General features: G+C 38.6%; 1 protein-coding gene across 3 annotated transcripts in view; it reads right to left on the minus strand.

Annotated features, from left to right (window-relative positions):
- Positions 1–22,487, minus strand: part of STX17 (syntaxin 17) — a 28,833-nt gene that overhangs the window by 5,215 nt on the left and 1,131 nt on the right. For all 3 annotated transcript variants that reach the window (XM_048289191.1, XM_048289192.1, XM_048289193.1), the window contains exons 2-5: positions 17,428–17,609; positions 13,442–13,507; positions 5,338–5,557; positions 71–189 (exon numbers count right to left, since the gene is read on the minus strand). In XM_048289191.1, the coding sequence (XP_048145148.1) occupies positions 71–189; positions 5,338–5,557; positions 13,442–13,507; positions 17,428–17,609 (587 nt within the window). The remainder of the gene's footprint in view (positions 1–70; positions 190–5,337; positions 5,558–13,441; positions 13,508–17,427; positions 17,610–22,487) is intronic.

Genomic DNA, 22,487 nt, shown 5'->3' on the forward strand with positions numbered 1-22,487 from the left:
ACAAATGTTATTTTGTGATAGTTGCTAAAACCAGGAGCACCAACATGGCAGGGAGGGAGTTCCAACATACCCCTTCTAAACTTTCCCAGGACTCAGCTGCATTTTCTTCCTGAGGTATTTCCGGAAGGCGGGAGTAGATCTGGATTAAACTTTGGGAGCCATCCTTCACTTCCGAGTTATATAAAGTTTCTGAATGAGAAACATGATGTTTATAAACAAATGCAATGAACCAGGATGCAGGAGGTGTGCAGGCTTTCTCACTCTTAAAGTCTCTCAAGGGTAACCTGATACTTAACCTAATTCAAGCCAAGCAACAACCCCAAAAATGATCGCATAGGGAGAAGTCTTACAGCACTACACAGTTTCTTAAAAGGATGTTATTGACAAAGAAATAGATTCACTTTATCAGCACATTTTCACAACCAGTCCTGAAATTATACTAAATTATACTCCTGAATTCAAGGTCATTTAATTCCTTTTGTATTGACCAGGCTAAGAAAACTGAGCTTGGGACAAAAACTTTTCATTTATGTATGACACACAAAAACACTGTGCTCCCAAAACTGAACACAGTTATTCATTTTATGACTGATTATCATGCTAGTGGTTTGATTTGCAGCCACTGGGAACTAAAAGAAGCTGGAGAAAACAGCTTTCGAAGTGAAAGCAGTGAAACCCAAGTAACATGGTGCCCAGCATTCCATGCTGGATCAGTTGGGTAAATGGTACTGTGAGGATGGCAGACATTTGCAGCTCAGTGCTGTACAGGAGATATTCTTCAGTATGTTTCTCCCTAAATTACCTGGACTAATGGAGAATATGTTAGGACAAAGTATGGTGTTAAAAATGGGGAATGACAGACACTGAGGTGGCACTGGGGAGAGCAGATACAATGGACAGACTCACCCACACCTCCTCCAGTCAGAGCCCACTCCGGAGCCACTGTGGATATCATGGACATGCGTGTAATTGCGGGCAACAAATTGAGCGGCAATAAAGAAAAATAACAAAAAAGTTTGGCTTGTCAACACAAGGATTGAGGGAGAGCTTGGGAGTCTGAAAGGCAGACTGGAGAATGTGTGTATGTAAACACAGTGCAAAGATCATCTCAATTCAAACAATTTCAGTTTCTGAAGGGAGATCATTCCTTCAGTAGGACACTGGTGTTTCCTTCCTTGGGAAGGCAGTCCCAAGAGAAAGCTTTATTATGGGGAAGGCTGGTTAGGTATGTCTAACAATACTGAAGTGTAAATATTGTATTAAAATCTTTTCAAACAATGATTGTGCCAAGGTACGATAATAATATTATATAACTGTTACAACAACAGATATGACCAATGGAAAACAAATAAATATAATCATATTCATAAAAAAAATCAGTAACAGTGCATGCTTTTTCATGGAATTAATTTAAGATAAAATAAAAATGATACATTTTCATAACATTTGTCCATTTCTCAACATTTTTATCCCAATATTTCAAAATAGATTAAGGACCCAATTTTCCTACTCTCAGCACAGTAAAAGTCTAACATCAGTGAAGTTGATATTTAGACATAATTACTAAGTCAGCAGAATAACACGAATGCACTAAGCAATTGCGGGCTTAATTTGGGCTTGTTTTTCTTTCTAATTATTTCTACCCCTTTCCCTTTAAGAATCCAGACATGGAAGGCACTTCATGTTCTACAATCATCACCTGTTCTTCCAGAGCATAACTTTGATTTATAACCTCAGATTAATTAATGTTGTATACTCAGTTCTAAAATACTGCTTTCCCCTTTTCAATATAATTAATTATATATCCAAATGTGTGCATTTTTTGAGAAAACTGTTCTGCCACATACTCTGACATTTATCACTGGTTTTGAGGATTTTATTTCATTTTAATCCTACACGATCCTATTTCAAAATCAAGTTTCTTCTGCCCAGAAAGGTGTACTCTTCCCTAATCAGCCACATGCATACTAAGTTGGTTAAAATTAAAATATTCATAATTCAAAAGCAAAATAAAAACCTCACTAAGTAAAACTGCCTCCTCCCAAGACCTTGCTCTGGTCTGTTCCTAACAATCAATGCCGACCTACTGTAGAAAAGCATATCCTTGAAAGTGTATAAATGATACCAAAGTTTTGCATGACACACATTCAAGAGAAATTAAAACTGTAATTAGGTTTACATGTTATCATTTTTTAATAACTAAAAATCAGTGAGAAAATTCCTCATGAAAATTCATTATTCACTTAAAAAAACTAAGGTGAAGAAGAAGAAGGGCGGTCACATTTGGGCTGAAAGTATGAGTAAGAAATTTATATTCACTACTTCACTTTTTATCAAGTCTAACCAATTTTAATAGAATTGAGAATGGAAGTGACTCCACCAGTTCATTTATACAGCATCTCCAAAGAAATACAATAATACAAAACATCTCTGCAGATTTCACAGAGGAGCTTTACACCTCATTACACGCGAGATAAAAATCTAATGCTGTGGAAGATTGAATATGTTGCTTAAAAGATTTTAGTAATTTTAAGAGTGGAGTCTCACCTTTTGTTAATATTTGTTTAATATGCAATTAAATTCCATTTCTATTAGCCCTCAGTTGAGGATGGTGAATGGGGGAAGGGACTGTATCATATCACTGACATGCTTTCTAAATGGGAGATTTGAATTTGTAAACTCCTTCCTTCTCTACCAGATGGGAAGCAACATGCTTCAAAGAACAGGCACGTATTGAACCTCCTTTGATTAAGATCAACAGCCAAGATTTGCTTTCAGGACTGCAGCCTCTAAGCACAAAAGAATAGGCAATATACTGTGTCTGGGTTAGCAATTCAACAGGGCTGCTTGCACAGGAAGGCAAACTTGAAAAAAAAAAATCTGTTTAATTGTATTTAGTTGTCTGCCTGTCTGTCTGTTTCACTTTAAATGAGGTGAATTAATTCCACACTCCTGAGCAGACTTGCAGATGCCTGTCATTCCAGCAATATTTTTTCTGCTCTTCTCATCCCCATCTTTCTGATCAATTTATTGTCCTTCTGAAGTGCTGTTATACTCAATGTCCTCCATACTTCAAAGGTATTCCACCTTGATTTCAGAAGCAATCCTGTTCTTTGAAATTAAACTTTAGTTGCCATGTGCCACCTATGTAATTGTGGGGTTGTATAAAAAAGAAAAGCAGTAAGCCAGGACAAGGCCTTTCCAATAGAATACTGGAATGTACTGAGAACAACTGAAGAAAGTCACCAAGAGAAAAGATATCTTAAATTTAGTTCTGATCCAAACAGAGAAGAGCTCACAAAGAGACTGAAAGTAATGGCTAATATATATGAAGGGAATCATTGAATATTGAAGACAATGAGTTCCCCACAAAAGACATGTCAACAAATTGGGTAAAATTAATAGAAATTATGTGGAAGAACTGGACTGCAGAATTGCTGGCAGACACTAAAAAACAGGCTGCACTGAAGATGACACCAAATTATCCTGATGCAAAGGAGGATGTTTATGGCTTCAGCAAGAGCTCTTCAATGCCCTGGATGTCAAGAATTTGACACACAATATGAGTACAAAGAAAAATATAAACACAGAAAGTTAATATCAGAAAGACCAGGACATAAATACGTTGCAACTACCAAGGGGAATAAATGGTAGCAAGGAAGTTTCTGTGAATGTTTTTGAAGCTAGAGGGAGACCAAAGAAGTATAAGTGCATTGCCAGATAAAAAGGTCCCTTTAAGCAGATCTCTGATGCAATTAACTTAAATAAGAAAGAAAAAGAGAGAGAGGCGGAAACAAAGAGAAGAGGTCAAAAATATTTAGATGAGCTAGGCCTATTTAGGGTCTGAGGGTTTGATGAAATTCACTCCAGAGCATTTTTAAGAAACAGCCTCTGAAATTTCAAGTGTATTTTTAAGAACTTCAATAAGGTGGTCCCAGAGGACTGCAAGAGAGTTTGAAATCCACAAAGATATTAGGACAAACTACTTAATAACCAATTACAAGATGCTGAAGGTGTTGAAGAGGTCAAGATTTGTATGTCAGAAGCTAATTCAATCTTTTCTGTTGGCCTTGGAAGAAGAGAGGTTTTTACAGTGGGGGTGGTGAGGGACTGGCACAGGTTGGCCAGAGAAGTTGTGGATGCCCTCACCCCTGGAACAGTTCAAGGCCAGGCTGGATGGGGCTCTGAGCAGCCTGGTCTGTTGGAGGTGTCCCTGTCCATGGCAGGATCTAGATGATCATCTACATCTTCTAACCCAAACGGTTCTATGACTCTGTATTTGATACATCTTGATGTTCACAAGGTTTTCTGATACTACTGCACATGACATTCTTGAAAGCAAGCCCGGTCATCAAATCTACTTCTCTCCCTGCTCAACCACGAGGGTCATTGGCTTGTTAATCACCCTTGAAAGAGTTCTTGTAGTTCTGCATGCAACAACAAGAAGGGTCATAAAAACAAATCTGACAGCAGGTTCTTCTACAGTGCCACTGACTAAGAATGCTCTTTAGATTTTAAGACACATGAAATGCTCAAATAATTTTAAGTAATACTGCTACTGCAGCAATCAAACTAATTACAGATACGTGGAAGGGTTTAATCCTGATGTAACCAGCTTTCTCACAGGTCATCAGGAGAGAGCACTAGCCAGCACCAGGGCATAATACAGACTTCTCCTGAAGACAGAATGGTAGAACAAGGATTGAAAGACATTTTATACAGAAAGGAGGGAAGACCAGCAAACATGTCTGATTTCTAGCATATCACTATGTGTTTTCAAAACATTTATTTAAATGGATTTATAGTCTTTTCTTCTTTCTTGTCAGTTACCAAGTTAAAATGTTACAGGAAGAGATGTTTTTCTTTACCTAGAGACTTTCTCCTCTTTTCCATATATTTCAGCAATGCTGTATTACACTGTCATATAAAAATCTTCTTGGTTTTTTTTAGTTCAGTGAAAATGGCCAAAATGATTACTTGCACATCATCAAGTGTTTTGCAGGGGAGGGGAAAAGAAGCCAAGCTATCTTGAAACATGAATGTAAGTATTCTGCTTCCTATGAACAGTCCACTATTTCAAGATCCAAGGCTACAGGATCTTTCTCATGGAAGGCCATAGATACTTAATTTTTAAAAATACTTAAGCATTTTCTGCTTATCAAAATTCAGTCACAGGTCATGACAAAAGTGTGGTGTAGGGAAAGGAATCTACTTCTTCATTAACAGTACTCTTCAACTGAAATCTCATTTGTTTACTTCATTTACATCTGGTCAGAGAAACTGCATACTGGATACAATGATAGAGATACAATAAATAGAGAAATTAAATTCTACTACCTTGTCCTAGAGTTGCAGATCTGGTTAAAGAGGCATCCTCCTGTCCTTTGAGTTGCCTTTTAAGTTCTTCTGCAGATTCAGAATGCAGCTCCAGGAAGTCCTTAATGGCAGTTGAAGCTTCCTCTTTAATGGGATTTATCATTCTCTGCAGAACTGGGATGTCTTCCTGCCGGACTCGCAAACAGAGTTTCTCCATCTCTCTCATATTGGCACGGAGTTGCTGCAAGAGTATTAAGAGTTATTTTTTAGCTTACTGCGTGAGAACACCAGACACCTTCAGTGCCTGGGAAGCACCTATCACCTTTATGATCAAGGGAGAAACATTTTTGAAGCCATCGCCACAACTATTTTGATTTTCTGGCTGCCAATTCTGTACTTTATCCACTTCTCAAAATCACTTTATTTTCGGTTTCAATTAAAGTATTTAACTAATTAATTCACTGTGTAATTGCTGAAGTTATTTCTGTTTCTCTGATCAATTTAGGTCTTTGCCAAAATATTTACACAAGCTTCAACAAGTTGCAATAATATCCAAATAAAGTAAGTGATTGTTTCTCAAAATTTGCTTATTTTGTAATAATAAGTGACTGTGGCGGTCACAGGACCTCAGGATAAAGTCATTCGTAACCCCCAACTACCCCAGAACTATCATTTTCATTTTGTGAAGATGACTTCAGAGACAAAGAAGAAGGATTACTTTTTTCTTTTCATTTTTTTTTCAGATAAAGAACAAATATATTTATTTGATTGGAATATCAAATAGAAATATTTCTTTAGTTACAAGAGTTTTGAGAAGATATAAACTATTCACATCTACCAAGAAGAGTATGTGTGCAGGCATTTCCCACAAGATAAATTTCTTTCTACATTCAAGGGGTTTTTTACTGCCTGGGCTTTTAAAATCTAAAAATGCACACAAATTTTCTCTTCCTGCAAATGAAAAGAAGAAATTCACAGTTTAAATTATATCACTTATTGTTTTAGGTCAGAGTTTTTATCTAATTATAAAAAAATAAGACTGTAATAAAAATATATTCTCTCCATTACAATGATAGAATAAATTATATTCTTTGTTGCACTTTTAACCAATTGTTTTGAATATTCTTCTCTGTCGTGGTTTGATGCAGCTAAGCGTCAAGCACACGAAATCTGTTACTTTCATCAAGAGAAAATAAGAAAATATTGAGGAAAACTAGAGAGCTGTGAGGCAAAACAGGTTCAAACTTAAACAGTTGCGGTACAAAGAAAGAGTTTTACTACTAACAGAATTAGAAGTAAAAAGAAGAAAGAAGAAATTAAAGCAAACCTCCCGCCCCCCCCCCCCCCCCCCAGCACTTCTCTCCTTTTACCCAAGTCGCACAAAGGATAACAGAACATGGGATGTTAGTCAGTGTTGCAGTTCTTGAAAAGTCTCTCTCTTATGCTTAAGGAAAAAAAGGTTTTCTTCAGCTGCATGTGGTTCCCAACCTGCCACCAACAACAGACCCGCCTGGAAAGAAACAATCTGCTGTGGTGTAAAACATCTCTTCCATGAAAAATCTCAAAGTTCCTTCACACTGCCAAACATGGGCTATCACATGGGGTTATTAATCTTTTTAAGGATGAGTTATTTTGGCCTAAACACAAAGGCTTTCTTTGCCACAAGTCTCTAAAAGCCTCTCACTGCTTCTATATAGCCTGGCATAGGCACTCTTCACAATCTTCACGGGCCCCACCTTGGGTGCCACTAATTATTTGTGCCAGTTTGGACAAATTTGGAGGAAAATATCCTCTGACAGAAGGCAGGGTACAACCATCCCTCCCCCACCAGGTTCGGGAAAAAAAAGTTTTCCTCTGAGGAAAGTGAAAGAGATAAAACCTATTTATTTAACAAACACACAGGAAAAGGATAATAATGCTGAATAATAAAACCTTTTGCTGTGGAGAGGAACTTGGGAAAATTTCAGAGTCCTTCTGTAGGTGTGGTCTCTCTCCTCCTCCTTGGAGCTGGGTCAGTGTAGGCCCACCTCTGGGGCCTCGGTGGAAAATTCTCCCGATGTGTTCTGATGTTGAAACAGTCCAGAAGAGAAGAAGGGAAAAAAACCCAAAGTCCCAGGAAAACAAAGTTCAACTCTCCATCTCCCTCTGGAGAAAAGGAGCTGAAAGCTGGCTGAAAAGCAAGCTGGGTGCTTCCTCTGCTCTTGCTGCTGCAGAAGCACAGGAGTCTGTATCTATCTCTGTGTCCTTGAACAACTGCTTTGAAAAGTTTGCTTGTTTTTTTTTTCCTCTTCCCCCCTCTCAGGCTCAGTTTAAAGGCACAGAAAGGCACAAAATTAATTTCTGGGCATAGAGCAGCGATAAGAGATACACATCATAAAGTCACCCCAAGACATTCTCATAACAGAACAAGAGAATGGATTGACACCAATGAGTGGTTAGAAACAGAAAGGTTTTCGTCCAGAATACAAACCAGGTACAGGTAATGCCTTAGAAAGGCAAAACCGCCTATCTGGAAAAGCAAGAACTAGATGGAACTAATTTTATTTATATACACTAGTGGGATTAATTGCTTTTAATATTTCTGAAAAAAATAGTAGAAAATACAATTAGAGAAGAAGGAAGGAAATTATTCAACAACATGTTGAAGTAACATTGCACAAGCTTCCAAAGAAAGAACTATTGATTCGTTAAAATCATGTGTCAAATTACTAAAATTAGATTAGATTATGTTGTATGCTTAAATTAAGAGTACTATTAGCCAAATTAGGCTGCATTATTCAAGACTAACCTCAGGTAAAACCACTGATTGACCATTTAAAAAAAGGGAGATGAAAAAACGAAAAACTTTGGAAAACACTGAGTTAAATTAGAAACATGGTAGCCAGTAACTTTCCTCATACATTTCTCATCTCAGCCTACCTCGCTCATCCTGTTATCTTCCCCCCATGGTCTGCCCCTAAGTACTGAAAAAAGGAGAATGTCATAGTGCACCATGTGCCAAAATTCTTGGTTTATAGAATCTTGGAATTTCATTTAAGAAACAAAATGGGACTATCTAGACATAACACTTAATTATCTGATTTCTGAGAACTAAATGCAGGGAACCAAGGTTCATCCTGCTGTTTTATTTCAGGAAACAAAATTATTATCATCCTGTATTTGGCCACAATAGAGACAAGAAACCAATAAAAGACACATCAAACAAAACTTGTGAAACAGTGACAACAGAGTTTGCAATGAGAGAATAATGGTTCCACAGCAGCTTCTTCTAAAGGAAAAGGAGAATTTCACAGTTGAAATTGAGGTAAAACATAGCTCTGCTTGGGATCAGTACCACTGCAGCTGCTGCCAGGGCAAATTACAAGTCCTGTGCAGGGACCAACACAACACAACTGGCTGATGGAAGTTTGCACAGATCCTGAACAGAAGCTTCAAGAAGTATGAACTGCTCACCCTAAGAAATGTCTAAACCAGCTCCTCACTTCCACTGTTCATGATTACCCTGCTGATCAAAGAGAGATATTTCTGAGTAAGAAGATGGAGGAATTGGATGATGATATTCAAGTATTTAGTGAAATTTAATTTTAGTAGCTCTTCCTTTTTGGTTTTGAAGAGAGGACTCTTGTTCCACGTACTGTCAATTAAACAGAAGGTGAATGGATTCAGCCTAGCAAGAAAGTTCAGCCCTGCTGCGAGGAGAGACATCCCAGGAGCTCACCAGGGTGTAACATTATAAATGTTATGGATATGCAAATGACTGTGACTTCTTTTCATAATAATTTTAATGCCACAGTTTAATTTCTAGGTAGAGCATAAAAGTGTATTGCTCTCATCCCAACTGTATGCACTTTTAAAACCAAGCTTATTTAGCGAGGAAGGTAATACAAAATTCTCTTTTCATTTGTGGGAACTCCTGAGTTTTGAACTCTCCAAATTCAACCCAAAAGACATGGAATTTCTCTTTATAATAATTGCAATTTTGGTCCATTGGCTTCCAAAACCAAACAACAATCTTTGTTTCAAATGGCTTTCTCACAAAAACCGTAGGAAAATAAAACTGGTGAAAACCTTGGGAAGTTATCCCTTCAATGCATGATCTGCTGTCCCTATATTATTTCTTCATGAAGAGCTACAACGTCCTTCATGACATACTGCCAGAATTCATTATTCTCTAGCACCTCCTTATGTCTAGCAGAAATCTCCCTGGCCTCAGTTTAAACCAAGTATTTCTAATCCTCTCTGTTCAAAACAGGAAAAAACAAGCCCTATCCTCCTTGCAGCCATCCTCTCCCTGTTTGCAGACAGACAGCACAATGCTGTCAGGTGTTCTTTGGGCAAAATAACTAATTTGTTGATCTTTACAAGAAGTCTTGTTTTCTCAGTTTCTGACTGCATTCACTGGTCTCTCCCTATTCACTTCATGCCTTCCGTAGAAGCGTGGTGCCCAAACTGGACTGACTATTCTGCCTGGGATCCTACTACTGCTGATCAAAGAGATTGCAGGAGAAACCACACTGACTGCTCTCCCATTTATATATCCTAAGTTATTTGGCTTTTTTTGATCACTACCACACAGTCAGTTCACTTCTACTCTGTGTCCCTCAAGTCTTACAAAATTCTCGGCCTAGGTCAAAGGAACTCTGAGTTTAAGGATCTCTCTACCCTGCAGATGGCCACAGTAATGAGCTGATAACAGAAACAATCTCCTGCAGAAATAAAGTTCTCTGCACTACTCCTCATGCCCTCACAGCATATCTACACTGTATGCCAGAGGTACCTAACCTGAAGATCATTTTAGAGATGTCACAGAAGACCTGAGCCATACAACTGAACTTTGAAGATTTATGCAAAAAAAGAGCTGATCAGAAACAATCTTTTACTTGTAAACCATTTTCAGCTGAACTAGAAACCATAAAAGTGAAAAAGAAAAAAAAGAAACAGATTAACATTTTTCAAGCAGCTTTCCATGTTAGAGCAACACAGTGGAGAGACCATACTTGCCTAAACGTGTTTTGCACAACAGAGTCTCTTTTCATGGGCTGAATACACACTAAAGCCAGTGTCTCAGTTTTGGAGTCAAAACGTCAGGAGGAAACACTCCGGAGTGAGTGTCTCCTCCGCAGGGGAAAGGAGTAAGACCCACCAGTAAGACAAAGGGGTCATAGCAAGTGAGAGTAGAAAAAACCACACTGTTTATTAACACCCAAACAAAACAGGGTAGAACAGGATTAAAAAAAACCCCTCAAAATACAACAAATTCCTGGAGAGGGAACAGACACCTGGGCTTGGACCAGCCAGGGCCACCTCGCGGGCTCGCCCCCGCAGGCTCCCTGGACCAGCGAAGAGGGAAGGGAGGCACTGAGGCAAGGGGAAGGGAAGGGAAAAAAGAACGAGAAAACCCAACAGAGCCTTTTCCCAGCTAGCTGGAACACAAAGGAACCACAAAAAGCAGCATAGCGCTCCCGGCGCACTCCCTCCCGCGCCCTGCCCAGGCCCCGGAGCCCTTGGGCTGAGCCGTTCAGCCGCCCTGCACTTGGGTCCCGCGGCTCTGGCCCCGCCCCCGGGCCCATCCTGAAGGCACAGCGTCCTTGGGCATTGAGCGGACGGGTAAGGAGTAAAGCAGCTTCACAACATCACCCCAGGACAGCCAGACTGTTCATCCACTGCATTTTTCCTTTTTTTTTTTTTTTTGGTTTAATGTCTTATTTCCTCTCTAGTAACTGCAGCATTTCCTTTCCTCTCACCACAGGAATGATCAGGGCAGTCCTTAGATGTTACAACAAAATACTGCCATTTCATTGAAATTAGCTTAAACCTTGCAATAATTAACTAATTGTGTGGTACAGTCAGCATGTATGTGGGCAAAGCCTAGAAAACTGCAAATTCATTCAGGCCCTAACATTTTAAGAAGTCCATGGACTGTCCCTAAAAATGAAAATATACAAGAGCACATTCAGAAAAACTAATACATGATATACAAGAGTTATTTTCTCAATATTTTTGAAGGTGTCTCTTCACACTCTGTGCATATATTTATCTGTTTTCTTCACTTTCCTTTATAGAAGTTTTTAAAGTGGCACCCAGTCACCCGAAAGCAGAGCAACACATGTACGCTCATCTATACTTCTATTATAATTTTGACCATCATCAAAAGTACAACAGAAGTAATTATTCTGGGTAAACTGAAAATTCAGAAAAATGGCTAATTATGTGCACATGGATTAAATGTAGAATGGCTGTGCATATATTTGTCTAAAACCTGTGGCGGATGCCTTGGGTCAATATTGACTTAGGGATTCCTAATGTATTTTTACAACATCTAATTTTGAGAGCAAAGTGTGTGCTTGCAGAGAACATTTGGTATCACAATAATTAATCTGATTTCTTCGCAAACAAACAGATCACAAGTCCATTGGTAAACATTTAAACAGCTTACAGCAAACACATTCTACATGTCATATAATTTATTATCAAGTACTCCAGACTTCTAACTATTTAATTAAAACAAAGAGCCAGTCTGCTCTTCTTTCATGCACCCAGATACTTTTTCTGCTCTCTGGGTATCAGAATGTGAACCACTTTAATGCATCTAGATCTGTACCCAGAGCTAGAAGCAATAAGCATTAAATAAAATGTAAGAAAATTTATTTTGACAGAGAGTGAAAACAGCAATCTTTAGATTCAAGACAAATATAAATGTTTCTAGAGACATATAAACAGTCTTCTTATTAAAGCACTTAAAATATCTAAAAAGAACATCTTCAACTTTTTTTTCTCTAATTATTGATAGATTTTTGTCTTGCTAAAGAAATGATACTGATAATTTAAAGTTACAAGAGAAGCTTTTCCCATAACTCAGATGTGAAAACAGATTAGAGAACAGACATAAGAAAACACAGGCTTACTACACCATACCTGTTAAAAGGCCATTGTTTTAATAGAATTTCCACCTTAGGAAGACTCTTTGAATATGAAGAATAAACTTGTATCCAAATTTCAAAAGTATTTGGTGGAAAATCAAACACTCAAATCTCCAATTAGCAGAAAAATCAACAGGATTTCACATGTAACTTCATATCATCTACACTAAATAGAAAGCTCATTAACACCTTCCATTCCTCAAAAAAGATACATATCTCCAGCTCTCCCTACCATCTAATTCCATTGTTCAATCAGGATTAAGTTCTTCTTTCTGAGGCGAGCCGCTTTTGTGTTTTTGTCATTTTTAGTCTGGTCTAATTTCCCACAAGTGTCAGTAAGACACTGAAACAAAGATGGGAATTTACAGCATTAGAACTGCTGCGAGATGCATTGGTTTAGGACTGTGACACCTGTGCAGGCAAATCCTGGTTGTCTACATGCAGTGTAGGTCACTTACAGTAGCAAAGACAGGTCCCACCTCTGAACAACATTTATGAAACGAACACAAGATGCCTCTCCTGGCGAACACACGTCTGTCCCCAGAATATTGGCAGTGCAGCTGTTCCAGCCACTAGATGCTGTACCTGCCTCAGCAAACTTAGTGCTGCAGATCTGGTCACTGTGTTCTTCTGTACTGATAATCTTCTTTGGCTGTGTGCGATTTAGCTGATGTCTGGCTGAGCTTCTTGCATCATTTTCATCAAGACATAGGTATTTTTAGAAACAGTGTAAGATTCCCAGTGTGCTGAGTTATGGATGACTATGCATGAAGTCACTGAGATGATGCCCGTGTTGACAAATGTGCCGGTATTTCCTCCCTTGACAATATCATGCACGTAACAACAGATGTGATCACCAAACTAGTAGTCCAGATGTTCTCTATGTCTGAAATCATACTTTAAAATTAGCAGTATCCCTTATTGCAATCGCTGTCTTCTAATTTAACAATGTAAGAGGATAGTTTGCAAAAGATCACAGTCTCCAAACTTTTGCTTCTTCAAGAACATGGAAACATTTCTGACTGTATTTGCCTCATAGGACACAATCAGGAAATTCCTACCTTTCAGATGAAGTAAAGCAAAACTGTGTGCTTGTCAAACCCACCTGTCAAATATATGTCTCTCTGAAGGTCCATCCCTGAGGTAACCAGAACTATGTATGTAATTTAACCCCATCAGTAGCACAGCCATTTTCATATCCTTACCTGAACTGTTCGTCCTGCATTGATGTGCTCTTCGTGCAATCTGTCCCAGAGCCTGCATCTCTGATACTAAAACAGAGGAAAACGACTCCTTAGAATTGCTATTTTTACCAACTGGCTATGCAGGAAAAAAGCCACCTTTGGTAAATGATCACTAGTTTTCCAAAACTGACAGTAAAGAAGTCCAGTCATAAACAATTCCACTGCAAAATTAGAGAGGTAAATAGCAATGTATTTTGTGAAAAAATTTGTACAGTATATTTTACTGAAGTACAGACAACCAGGGTTTCAGCATCAGTTTTTAACATCCGAGTGATATTGCATCCTGACACTGCTGTGGCATAATTCACTTGGCAGTAGAACAAGTGGCAGAAGAAGGAGAAAAGAATGGAATTGTGAATAAGCAGTACTGGTCATATAGGACAATGAGGTATCTGGTACTATTGACACAGAAAATGGCATTCATTACACAATGCTACTGTCTACATTTACACTCAACATTCCTACATAGCTACAAACACAGCTACAAGAGCCAACAGGCCAGATCTGGCACCTTCATGAGGCCCCACTAACTTCAGTGGGCAACTATTCATACAGTACTGCCCACAGACCAGACTATTACATTAGCAGAGAGCAAGTTTGGCAAAAGAACTGCCTATTATCACATATCAACCTTTTCATCATTAAAATAAATCGGTCTCTCCTATAGGCAGTTGACACAAATAATGTAGAGACTTTAGCATAAAAAGGATAGTAAAATAATAGAAGTAGAAGCAGTGATTCCTGGAATGTGTGCTATCAAAGAATGCATTTACAATATTAGACAATACTAGAATATTTTTTTAATTGTTTAGATAACAAGGTAAAATATTTACCATGATTTGTAAGGTATTTTAATGTAAAGTTTAATTCCTCAATTTCTTAATATGCTTTGCTACCAATAAAAACCTTTCTTCACAGCCTCTATCTTTCCATAATTATTTTCATAATTTTAGATGCCACAGCAATAAGGATCACAAGTTACTCAGCTTCCTAAAATACAATGAGAAATCTGAAGTTACTGCTTATTTTCAGAGCAAAAAGTTCTTTCATGTTAGGACTTTGTAGTTCTATAGAAGATAAGAGGTTTAGTGTTCAACAAAGTTAGATTAACATCATTCCTCTATAAACAGAGTAACAACAACCTCTGAATAAATTGCTATGCCATTAAAATTGCTGCCAATGTTTTTTTAAAAAAAAAAAAGGTCAAGAAGTCCTGTATCAACAGTAGATCTTCCAATTTAGTCATCCCTGAAAGAGTACTGAAACAGGAATTTCTCAGGGGTTTAGGGAAAAAACGCCTATTTAATTTCAACTGACTGTAATACACTGTCCAAATAACTAATGATAAAAAATCCTGTGACAAAAAATTTCTCAGGAAACTTTGACTGCTCTTCATAATTTCTACTAGAAATGCTCAGCACATTCATCAGCTTTATATATTTAGAGGTTTTATTACTTTGCTTCAAAATTCCAAATATGCTAGTGACGAGCCCAAAGAATCCAATGACTTAGCACACCCAGAGCAATGACATGTGGTCAGAGAATTCCTCCTTGTTGACTTCTCTTTGTCATGCATACACAAAGTAGGCCACTCTCCTGGACAATGTTCACTCTGGGGGCCTCAAGGATAGGAAAGCTTGAGAAGAGATAGTATTGACATTATTTATTGTGGAAGCTGGGGCTGTTCAGCCTGGAGAAGAGGAGGTTGCACTGACACCTCATTGCAACCTTCCAGTATCTGAAGGGGGCCTACCAGGAAACCAGAGAGGGACTCTTCATCAGGATTTGTAGTGATAGGACAAGGAGCAAGGGGTACAAATTGAAAGAGGGGAAATTTAGGTTACAGATTAGGAAGAAATTCTTTATTGTGAGGGTGGTGAGACACTGGAACAGGTTGCCCAGGGAGGCAGTGGATGCCCCATCCCTGGCAGTATTCAAAGCCAGTTTGGATAAGGCCTTGAGCCTGCTGGAAGGCGCTCCTGCCCATGGGAGGGGGTTTGGGACTAGATGATCTCTAAGGTTCATTCCAACCCCTTAACATTCTATGAACAAATACATGTAAAATTAAGGGAGGTCCATGAAGTAAAAACATCTATGGAATCCTAACCTGTTATATCAGGTCCACAGGAGAGCCACAAAAATGGTCCAAGGGCTCAACAGCTCTCCTGTGAAGAAAGGCTGAGAAAGTTGGGATTGTTGAGCTTGGAGAAGAGTAGGCTCTTGAGAGACCCTACTGCAGCCTTTCCATAAATAAAGAGGGCTTAGGAGAAAGACGAAGACTTTTTACTAAAGCCTGCAGTGGCAGCATAAGGGGCAATGCTTTTAAACATTTAGAGGAGAAGTTGAGATTGGTCGTAAGAAATTTTTTTTATAATGAGGGTGGTGTGGCACTAGAACAGGCTGTCCAGAGAAGTTCTGGATGCCCCAGCCCGGGAAGTGTTCAAGCCTAGGTTGGGTGGGGCTTTGAGCAACCTGATGTAATGGAATGTGTTCCCACCCCATGGCAGGCGGGTTGGACTAGATGATCTTTAAAGCTTCTCTTCCAACCCAAATCACTCTATGGTTCCATATTTCTGTGGTATTAAATCATAATTGTGCTATAGCCAGATAGTTTGTAGTCCACAACAGAAATATAAAACATTAGGTTACCTTAAACACTCAATCTTTTTTGCTCCGAGTCCATTCTCTAGAGAGCTCTCTTTAGAAAGAAACTTTGATACTTTTGCTTTGGATCCCTTCCATCTCTCCTTGAAAGCAGCCAGTGGACATGAAGAGAACTCAAGAGTTTGTCATAATATCTCCTGCTAAAAGCTCTTCAATAAATGTCTTATTCAAACATCTACACTCAGATAAGACTGCAGTAAGACCCAGATACCTTCATTTCTCGTTTTGTGTCACCTTTACGGATCTTCCCACCACAACAATGGTCCCCAGCCAAAGGCAAAAAGTGTTTCACACAACATCCTTTGGCACTTTGAAAGGATTGTTGCATATCACCAACAAAGCTTAGGGCAGTAAGCCAAACAAAATCTCCACCTTCCTGTACTACCAAGTCAATTGCTGTTATCTAATAGAGACTTACAGACAGCTGTAACTCTTTTGGATACACATGCATTTTATTCCCTCTTGGAGTGAAAGGCCATCCAATCCATGGAATGTGCTTTAGAAAACAAGAATTTTCATGGGGAAAACATGGAAAGAAAGAAAAAGCACAGAGAACTCATTTCCTAAGGATATAGCTTTTAAGTTTTCCAAAACTGTCATACAGAAAGTTGGACTCTCAAACAGTTGAGAAGCAATGATGATGAATTGATGGTAGCCACTTCCTCTGAAAAGGTGTATTCAAGGTCAAATTTCATTATATATTGATTTTATAGTTTCTTCAAACAGTGATTTAGGAGATTAATTGTTTGGACTATCTCTGGAACCTAAGGTTTAAATCAATATTCATGAAATGAGGTTAGAGATATTGGCTTCATCATAAGTAAATAATGTTGCTCCTCTAAGCAATTGGACATAATTAGTGATTTTTGTTTAAAAGTAGCCTGTAAAATAAACAGGATCAGATTCTATAAAATTATCCTTTTACCTCTAGGGATGTTTGGCTTACATGGCTGAAAGTTAATTTTAGAGAAAATATTTAAGAGAAAATCATGACAGCTCACAAAAGTACTGTAACACATTCATTATAGCTAAAATGCATGTAAAAGATACAAAATGCAAATTATCATGCAAGTATTTCAACCAAACTATTGCTAACTATGTTTACTACAAATGTAAAGGCCTTTGTGCACACAATTACACGACAATATAGAACATTCGTCTTTAGCCAAATTTGAATTAAAGCACTTTGTCATCAACTTCTCATCAAAAACTCTACATAATCTTTCAGTGTGACTGCTTCTATAGTGTAAAAAGAACTACATTAGTAAAAAGTGAACACTAACCTTCTCAATATTTATTTGGTGTTTTCTTAACCTTTCCAAATCTGTTGGAATTGCCACTTTAATGAATTTCTGAATTGCAGGTTCAATTCGGCGGAGTTTAACTTTTTCTTCATCTTCAGACATCCTAAAAGCAGCTTCCAAGTCAACAGTTGCCCAATATACCTTCACCAAGGTAAAAACCCCTAAAAACAAAGGAAAATTCAACAAGAAGGAGTAAACTTGAATCACTTTTTAAAGAAATCAAAATAAATCAGTCTTTCTAATAATCACACATCCCCCAAAACCACAATTAAGCAGTATTAATACTTAATATCTGGATATTTGCATTTAATTGTATTATCTCTATTTATTTGCAGGCTTTGGGGATCATTTTTCATAAAACTTAACACTAACAAGAAAAAAACCAGCAAAGTAATTAAGGCAGAGGCAAACATGCTTTGCAGCATAATGATACATGAAAAGATTTGAAAAAAACTTCCAATTAGATGCTTCGATTGATCAAAGTTCATGTTTTGCCAATTCACATTCAGAATCATCTTAAAAATTGTAAATCATGTCCTGAAAAGACACCAGAATAAAATTAATTTTGGAATTCCATTTCCTGGAAGTGTTAAGAGTTCCTGAATGAAGATTTGCACTCCAAATTGTGTATGCCCCCTACTGAAAATGACTAAGGCATCACCTAGCAAGGGGTATAAAAAGGCTGCTGAAGTATTTGCAGGACCAGTGGGTACATAAAGAGCCTGAATTCTGTTCCCTGCATAGCATAAAACATAATTTTTGAGTTTCACTTCTCTAAAAGAGAGATGTGTAGTATTGTATGTAATAGCATTTATCTACAGAGCATAGGAGTAACCTAAATAAATTCCATTATGCTGAATGCACACAAAGGGAAAGAAGACACCTATGAGAAAGTTTTGTCACAAGTGTCAGTAAAAAGATATTTGCTAACTTGGTTCTATGGAAGTACCTGAACTACATCAGCAACTGTATCAGCAAGCTTTCCCTGATTTTCCTCTCTCAGTAACTACACTGATTTAAAGTAATTAACCCAGCATGATCCTCCTCGTACAGGTGAGGCACAGCAGAATGTAACAGCTTAAAAAACATTCCTGTTTTACCCACAGTCAAACATATTATCAACAGTGAAACTAGACATTACTTTTCTCACATCTACCTATGGTGTGAAAATGCAGAGGGAGGGTGTTGATGTTTTTCTGAGACCTGTGATTCCTGCAGGCAGAGAGAACATGAGGGCAGACACCAGTTGACGGCACTGGGTCTTTGAACGGCTCAGTGTTCAGCCCCAGGCCTCTCATGCAGGCTGCAGAGAGCACACATACAAACCTGCTCCAAACTCAAAGGAGTCAAGTGTGGAAGCATCTTCCAGCAAGAAAGGGAGAGCACTTCTGGTATAGGGAGGAAGACAGTTGCAAATAAAACAATGCTGCATTTTTCGGAAGAACGGAATGCTAACAGAAGACTCTCCTCCTGTATCTATCCCACCCAACAAAGAAACTGAAAACTATGGAAAACTGAACGTTTACTCAGAGTAGATCAAGTTAGGGGAAGTCAATCTTTAATGTTTCAATGACACATCTTTTTTTTTTTCAGAACCTCAGAAGGAAATTATTTCATCAACTGACTTTGCAGTCTTTGCTAAATTATCCCCACTCCAAATTATAAAGACACACTACCAAGCAGTCTTACAAATCCCCTCCTAACCTAAGGCATTTAATATTAACAGTCCTTCAAACAAGCCTTCAAATAAACATGCAGTGGGAAGGTGACTTCACATTTTTCAGGTTGCAAAAAGAACTTTAATCCTTTTATACTGATTTACTCTTTTGATCATTCTAAAAACAGCAGTTTAAATGCAAGATGGTAAAAAATACATTCTATTATACCTTGGTCACTACAGTCCATAACTTTGGAAAGAGGCACTCATATATCACAGCTGACCTCTATTCAGAGTCTAGAACTGATTTTTTTTTTATAATGTCCAGAAGATAAAAAGCATCATACTCCAAACTGCAGTACTTCCTCTTCAAATACACATTTAATTTTGTGACAGATTATACACTAATCCATGAGTTTATGAGCTAGAAGTAATTAAAAATTGGTTCTTTAAAGATGTTTAATAGCCATGTCATGCTTTTCTTTCATACTGAATCATCTTGAAGAAGCGATGACACAAATTCTTCAAACATATAACACAACATGAACTCACAGAAACACACAGCCCATTCTGTCTTAGAAGAAATGCAGCAGAGACTAAGCTAAATTCACCATAACTTTGTCCTTAACCTTTCATGACATCTAGAGATTGATGAGAGCCAAAACCGATAGTTTAGATGATTTACAATCTGGAGCACTGTGAAAAGAGTTAATGTAAACAATGGTCATGTGCCTTCGGTAGATTATCTGAATTTTGAATATTTGGCTGCATGCAGGGCTCTGGGTAGTCATTTTCTTCTCGTTAAGAATTCTCAGACAGTAAAGGAACTTCCATGACAGTGTCTACCAATTTCTTAAAGACACTGCTGCCTAAAATTCACTGTGCAGTAAGTTTGAAAAACTAAGAAAGAAATATAAGAACTCTACATTCTCATCAGGTCTCCTGCTTAATTTTCTCTCAAATAATATAGTAGCTTCTGCAACAAAAATTCTAAGACATAAATTATCAATGCAGTGTCTTACTTTTTTTTAAGTTCATATAATATTAACATTAAATAAATTAAATTAACATTATGCATTTCTGCTTGTAGCTGATGCAATTTCAAGGAAACCTTGCATACTTTATTTGACTTGTGTTCTCCTAAGCATAATTTAAACAGTTAATTTCTGAAGTAAGAATGCCTGTTCTTTCAGTAATCACAAAGTAACAGGACAGTTTAGGATGGCAGGATTTTCATGTGCCATCCAGTACAAGCTGAATTAGATGTCATTGCATGGGCCCTTGTCCAGTCAAGTTCTAACACCTCCATGGATGGACACTCCTCACACTCACTAGACCCCTCCTTCAGTGTTTGACTATTGTACAGGTTAAAACCAAACAAAACAAAGACCTTTCTTGTAGCCAAACCAGCTTGTGTCTACTGCTCCTCATCCCACTGTCATGCACCTCCAAGAGCAGCCTAGCTCTACAGCTTCTACCCACAACACTAAGATCTCCCCTTCCTTCACCTTCTCTTAAGGCTGAACAAACCCACCCCTGTTTCTCCTTGAGTATCACGTGCTCCAGCCCTCTAACCAGCATGTGGTCCACCACAACACACGGATCCTTTTCTGTAAGGCTGCTCTCCATCAAGTCTTCCCAACCTGTTCTAGGTGCAGGGCTTTCTTACTGCCTCTGCTGGAACTTCTGAGGTTTCTATCGGCCCATTTCTCCATCCCCTCAAGACCCCTCTGAGCAGCAGCCCTGTCTGGCCTACAAACCACTCTCCTCAGGCAAGTGAAAACACTGCACTCAACTTCAGCTTCTTAGGAAGGTGATTTTACCTCTGTCCTTGGATCTGAATATCAGTAACTAAAATAACACTAATCCAGAAGTGATCAAGACTGAGATGCAGAATAACTTCCAGTCAGCTATGTCAATAAAAAAGACATATCCAAAGCATGCTGTAGCAGCACAAGTCACGTAGTTGCAGTCAACCAGAGGTAAAACTCTTCCCATGTAGGGTAACATACTTGTTATTATGAATTTCAGAAAATGCTGCTTACACGCCTCAAATGTTAACATTCATGAACTTTTGTTAAACTGCCTGCTGCTCTCGGTTCAAATGCAGTACAACAACGCACAACAAACCTCAGGAGTTCTGCTTGCCCAGGGAAACACAGTGTAATTCATCGATTTGATTTTAATTCACTCACAACACTTTAGACAACCACTGCCACTAGAAAAAGTACTTCCAGCATAAATGCCTTGTTGATAAGGATTGAAAGGTTGAAAAGCTTTTCCCTGTAAATAAAATTAATTAGAATATAAGGACATACAACAGCCTTCTCCCTAAGGTGACCGGAAACATTTCCTAGAGTGGTACTGGCCCCAAAATTGCAGTGACACCATATACACTATTGCTCCCTTGGCTGAGGCCTGTAGTTAGTGAGGAACACGCTCCTGTGGTAGGCTACAGCCAAACTGCACTTTGGGACTAAATTACATCTTTTTCCTTCTGTCTGTAAAATAAATCAAAAGAAAATAGCTTTGTTAGGCTGAAATAAGGCATAGTCACCAGCCCCAGTGTGTTTACAAAGTAACATGAAACTGCTTAGTGGGATAAACAACCACACGTTTGGGATCTCCCACAGAATACCCAGAATCAGGAGCTGTACGTGTCAGGCTGTGGTTCTCAGCAGATCTGTGCTCTTGTGGATCACGTGGCAAGACAGACTTGTTCCAGGCAAGGCAAGGGCACATGAGTGCATTTTGAGAGATCAGAGCAGACAACAGGCATTTTGTCCTGGATTTATATGTTTAAGCCAGCTGCAGAAGGGCAGAAAATACCTAATGACTAACACGTGAACACCTTCTGCACACAGCTGAACCGGTGGAGCAAGTCAGCAGTGGGCTGACACCTGCCATAAGAGGCCACAGCAGTTCAACCTGCAATCAGAGCCCTAATACTGAATTCTCAGTATCAATAGAACTACGCCTCCGGTCTCACCCCAGAACCACACAATCAATTAGGTAGGAAAAGACTCTTGAGATCATCAAGTCCAACCTATCAACACCACCCTGTCAACTAGACCATGGCACTAAGTGCCATGGCCAGTCTTTCCTCAAACACCTCCAGGGACAGTGACTCCACCACCTTCCTGCCCAGCCCATTCCAATGTCCAATCAACCTTTTGTGAAGAAATTCTTCCTGATGTCCAACCTAAACCTCCTCTGGTGCAGCTTAAGACCAACAGGTTCCAGAGGCCTACCCTGCCTGTACCATGCCCTGGAAAGACAAGGCGAGTGTGAACAGAGCAGAAGCATAAAAAATAAAAACAGACTTTAAGTCTTACATAAAGTCTTCAAGCAGACTAAACTAGTTCTTTTTTCCTGATAGACT

The sequence above is a fragment of the Corvus hawaiiensis genome, chromosome 30, assembly GCF_020740725.1.
Source record: "Corvus hawaiiensis isolate bCorHaw1 chromosome 30, bCorHaw1.pri.cur, whole genome shotgun sequence".
NCBI lineage: Eukaryota > Metazoa > Chordata > Aves > Passeriformes > Corvidae > Corvus > Corvus hawaiiensis.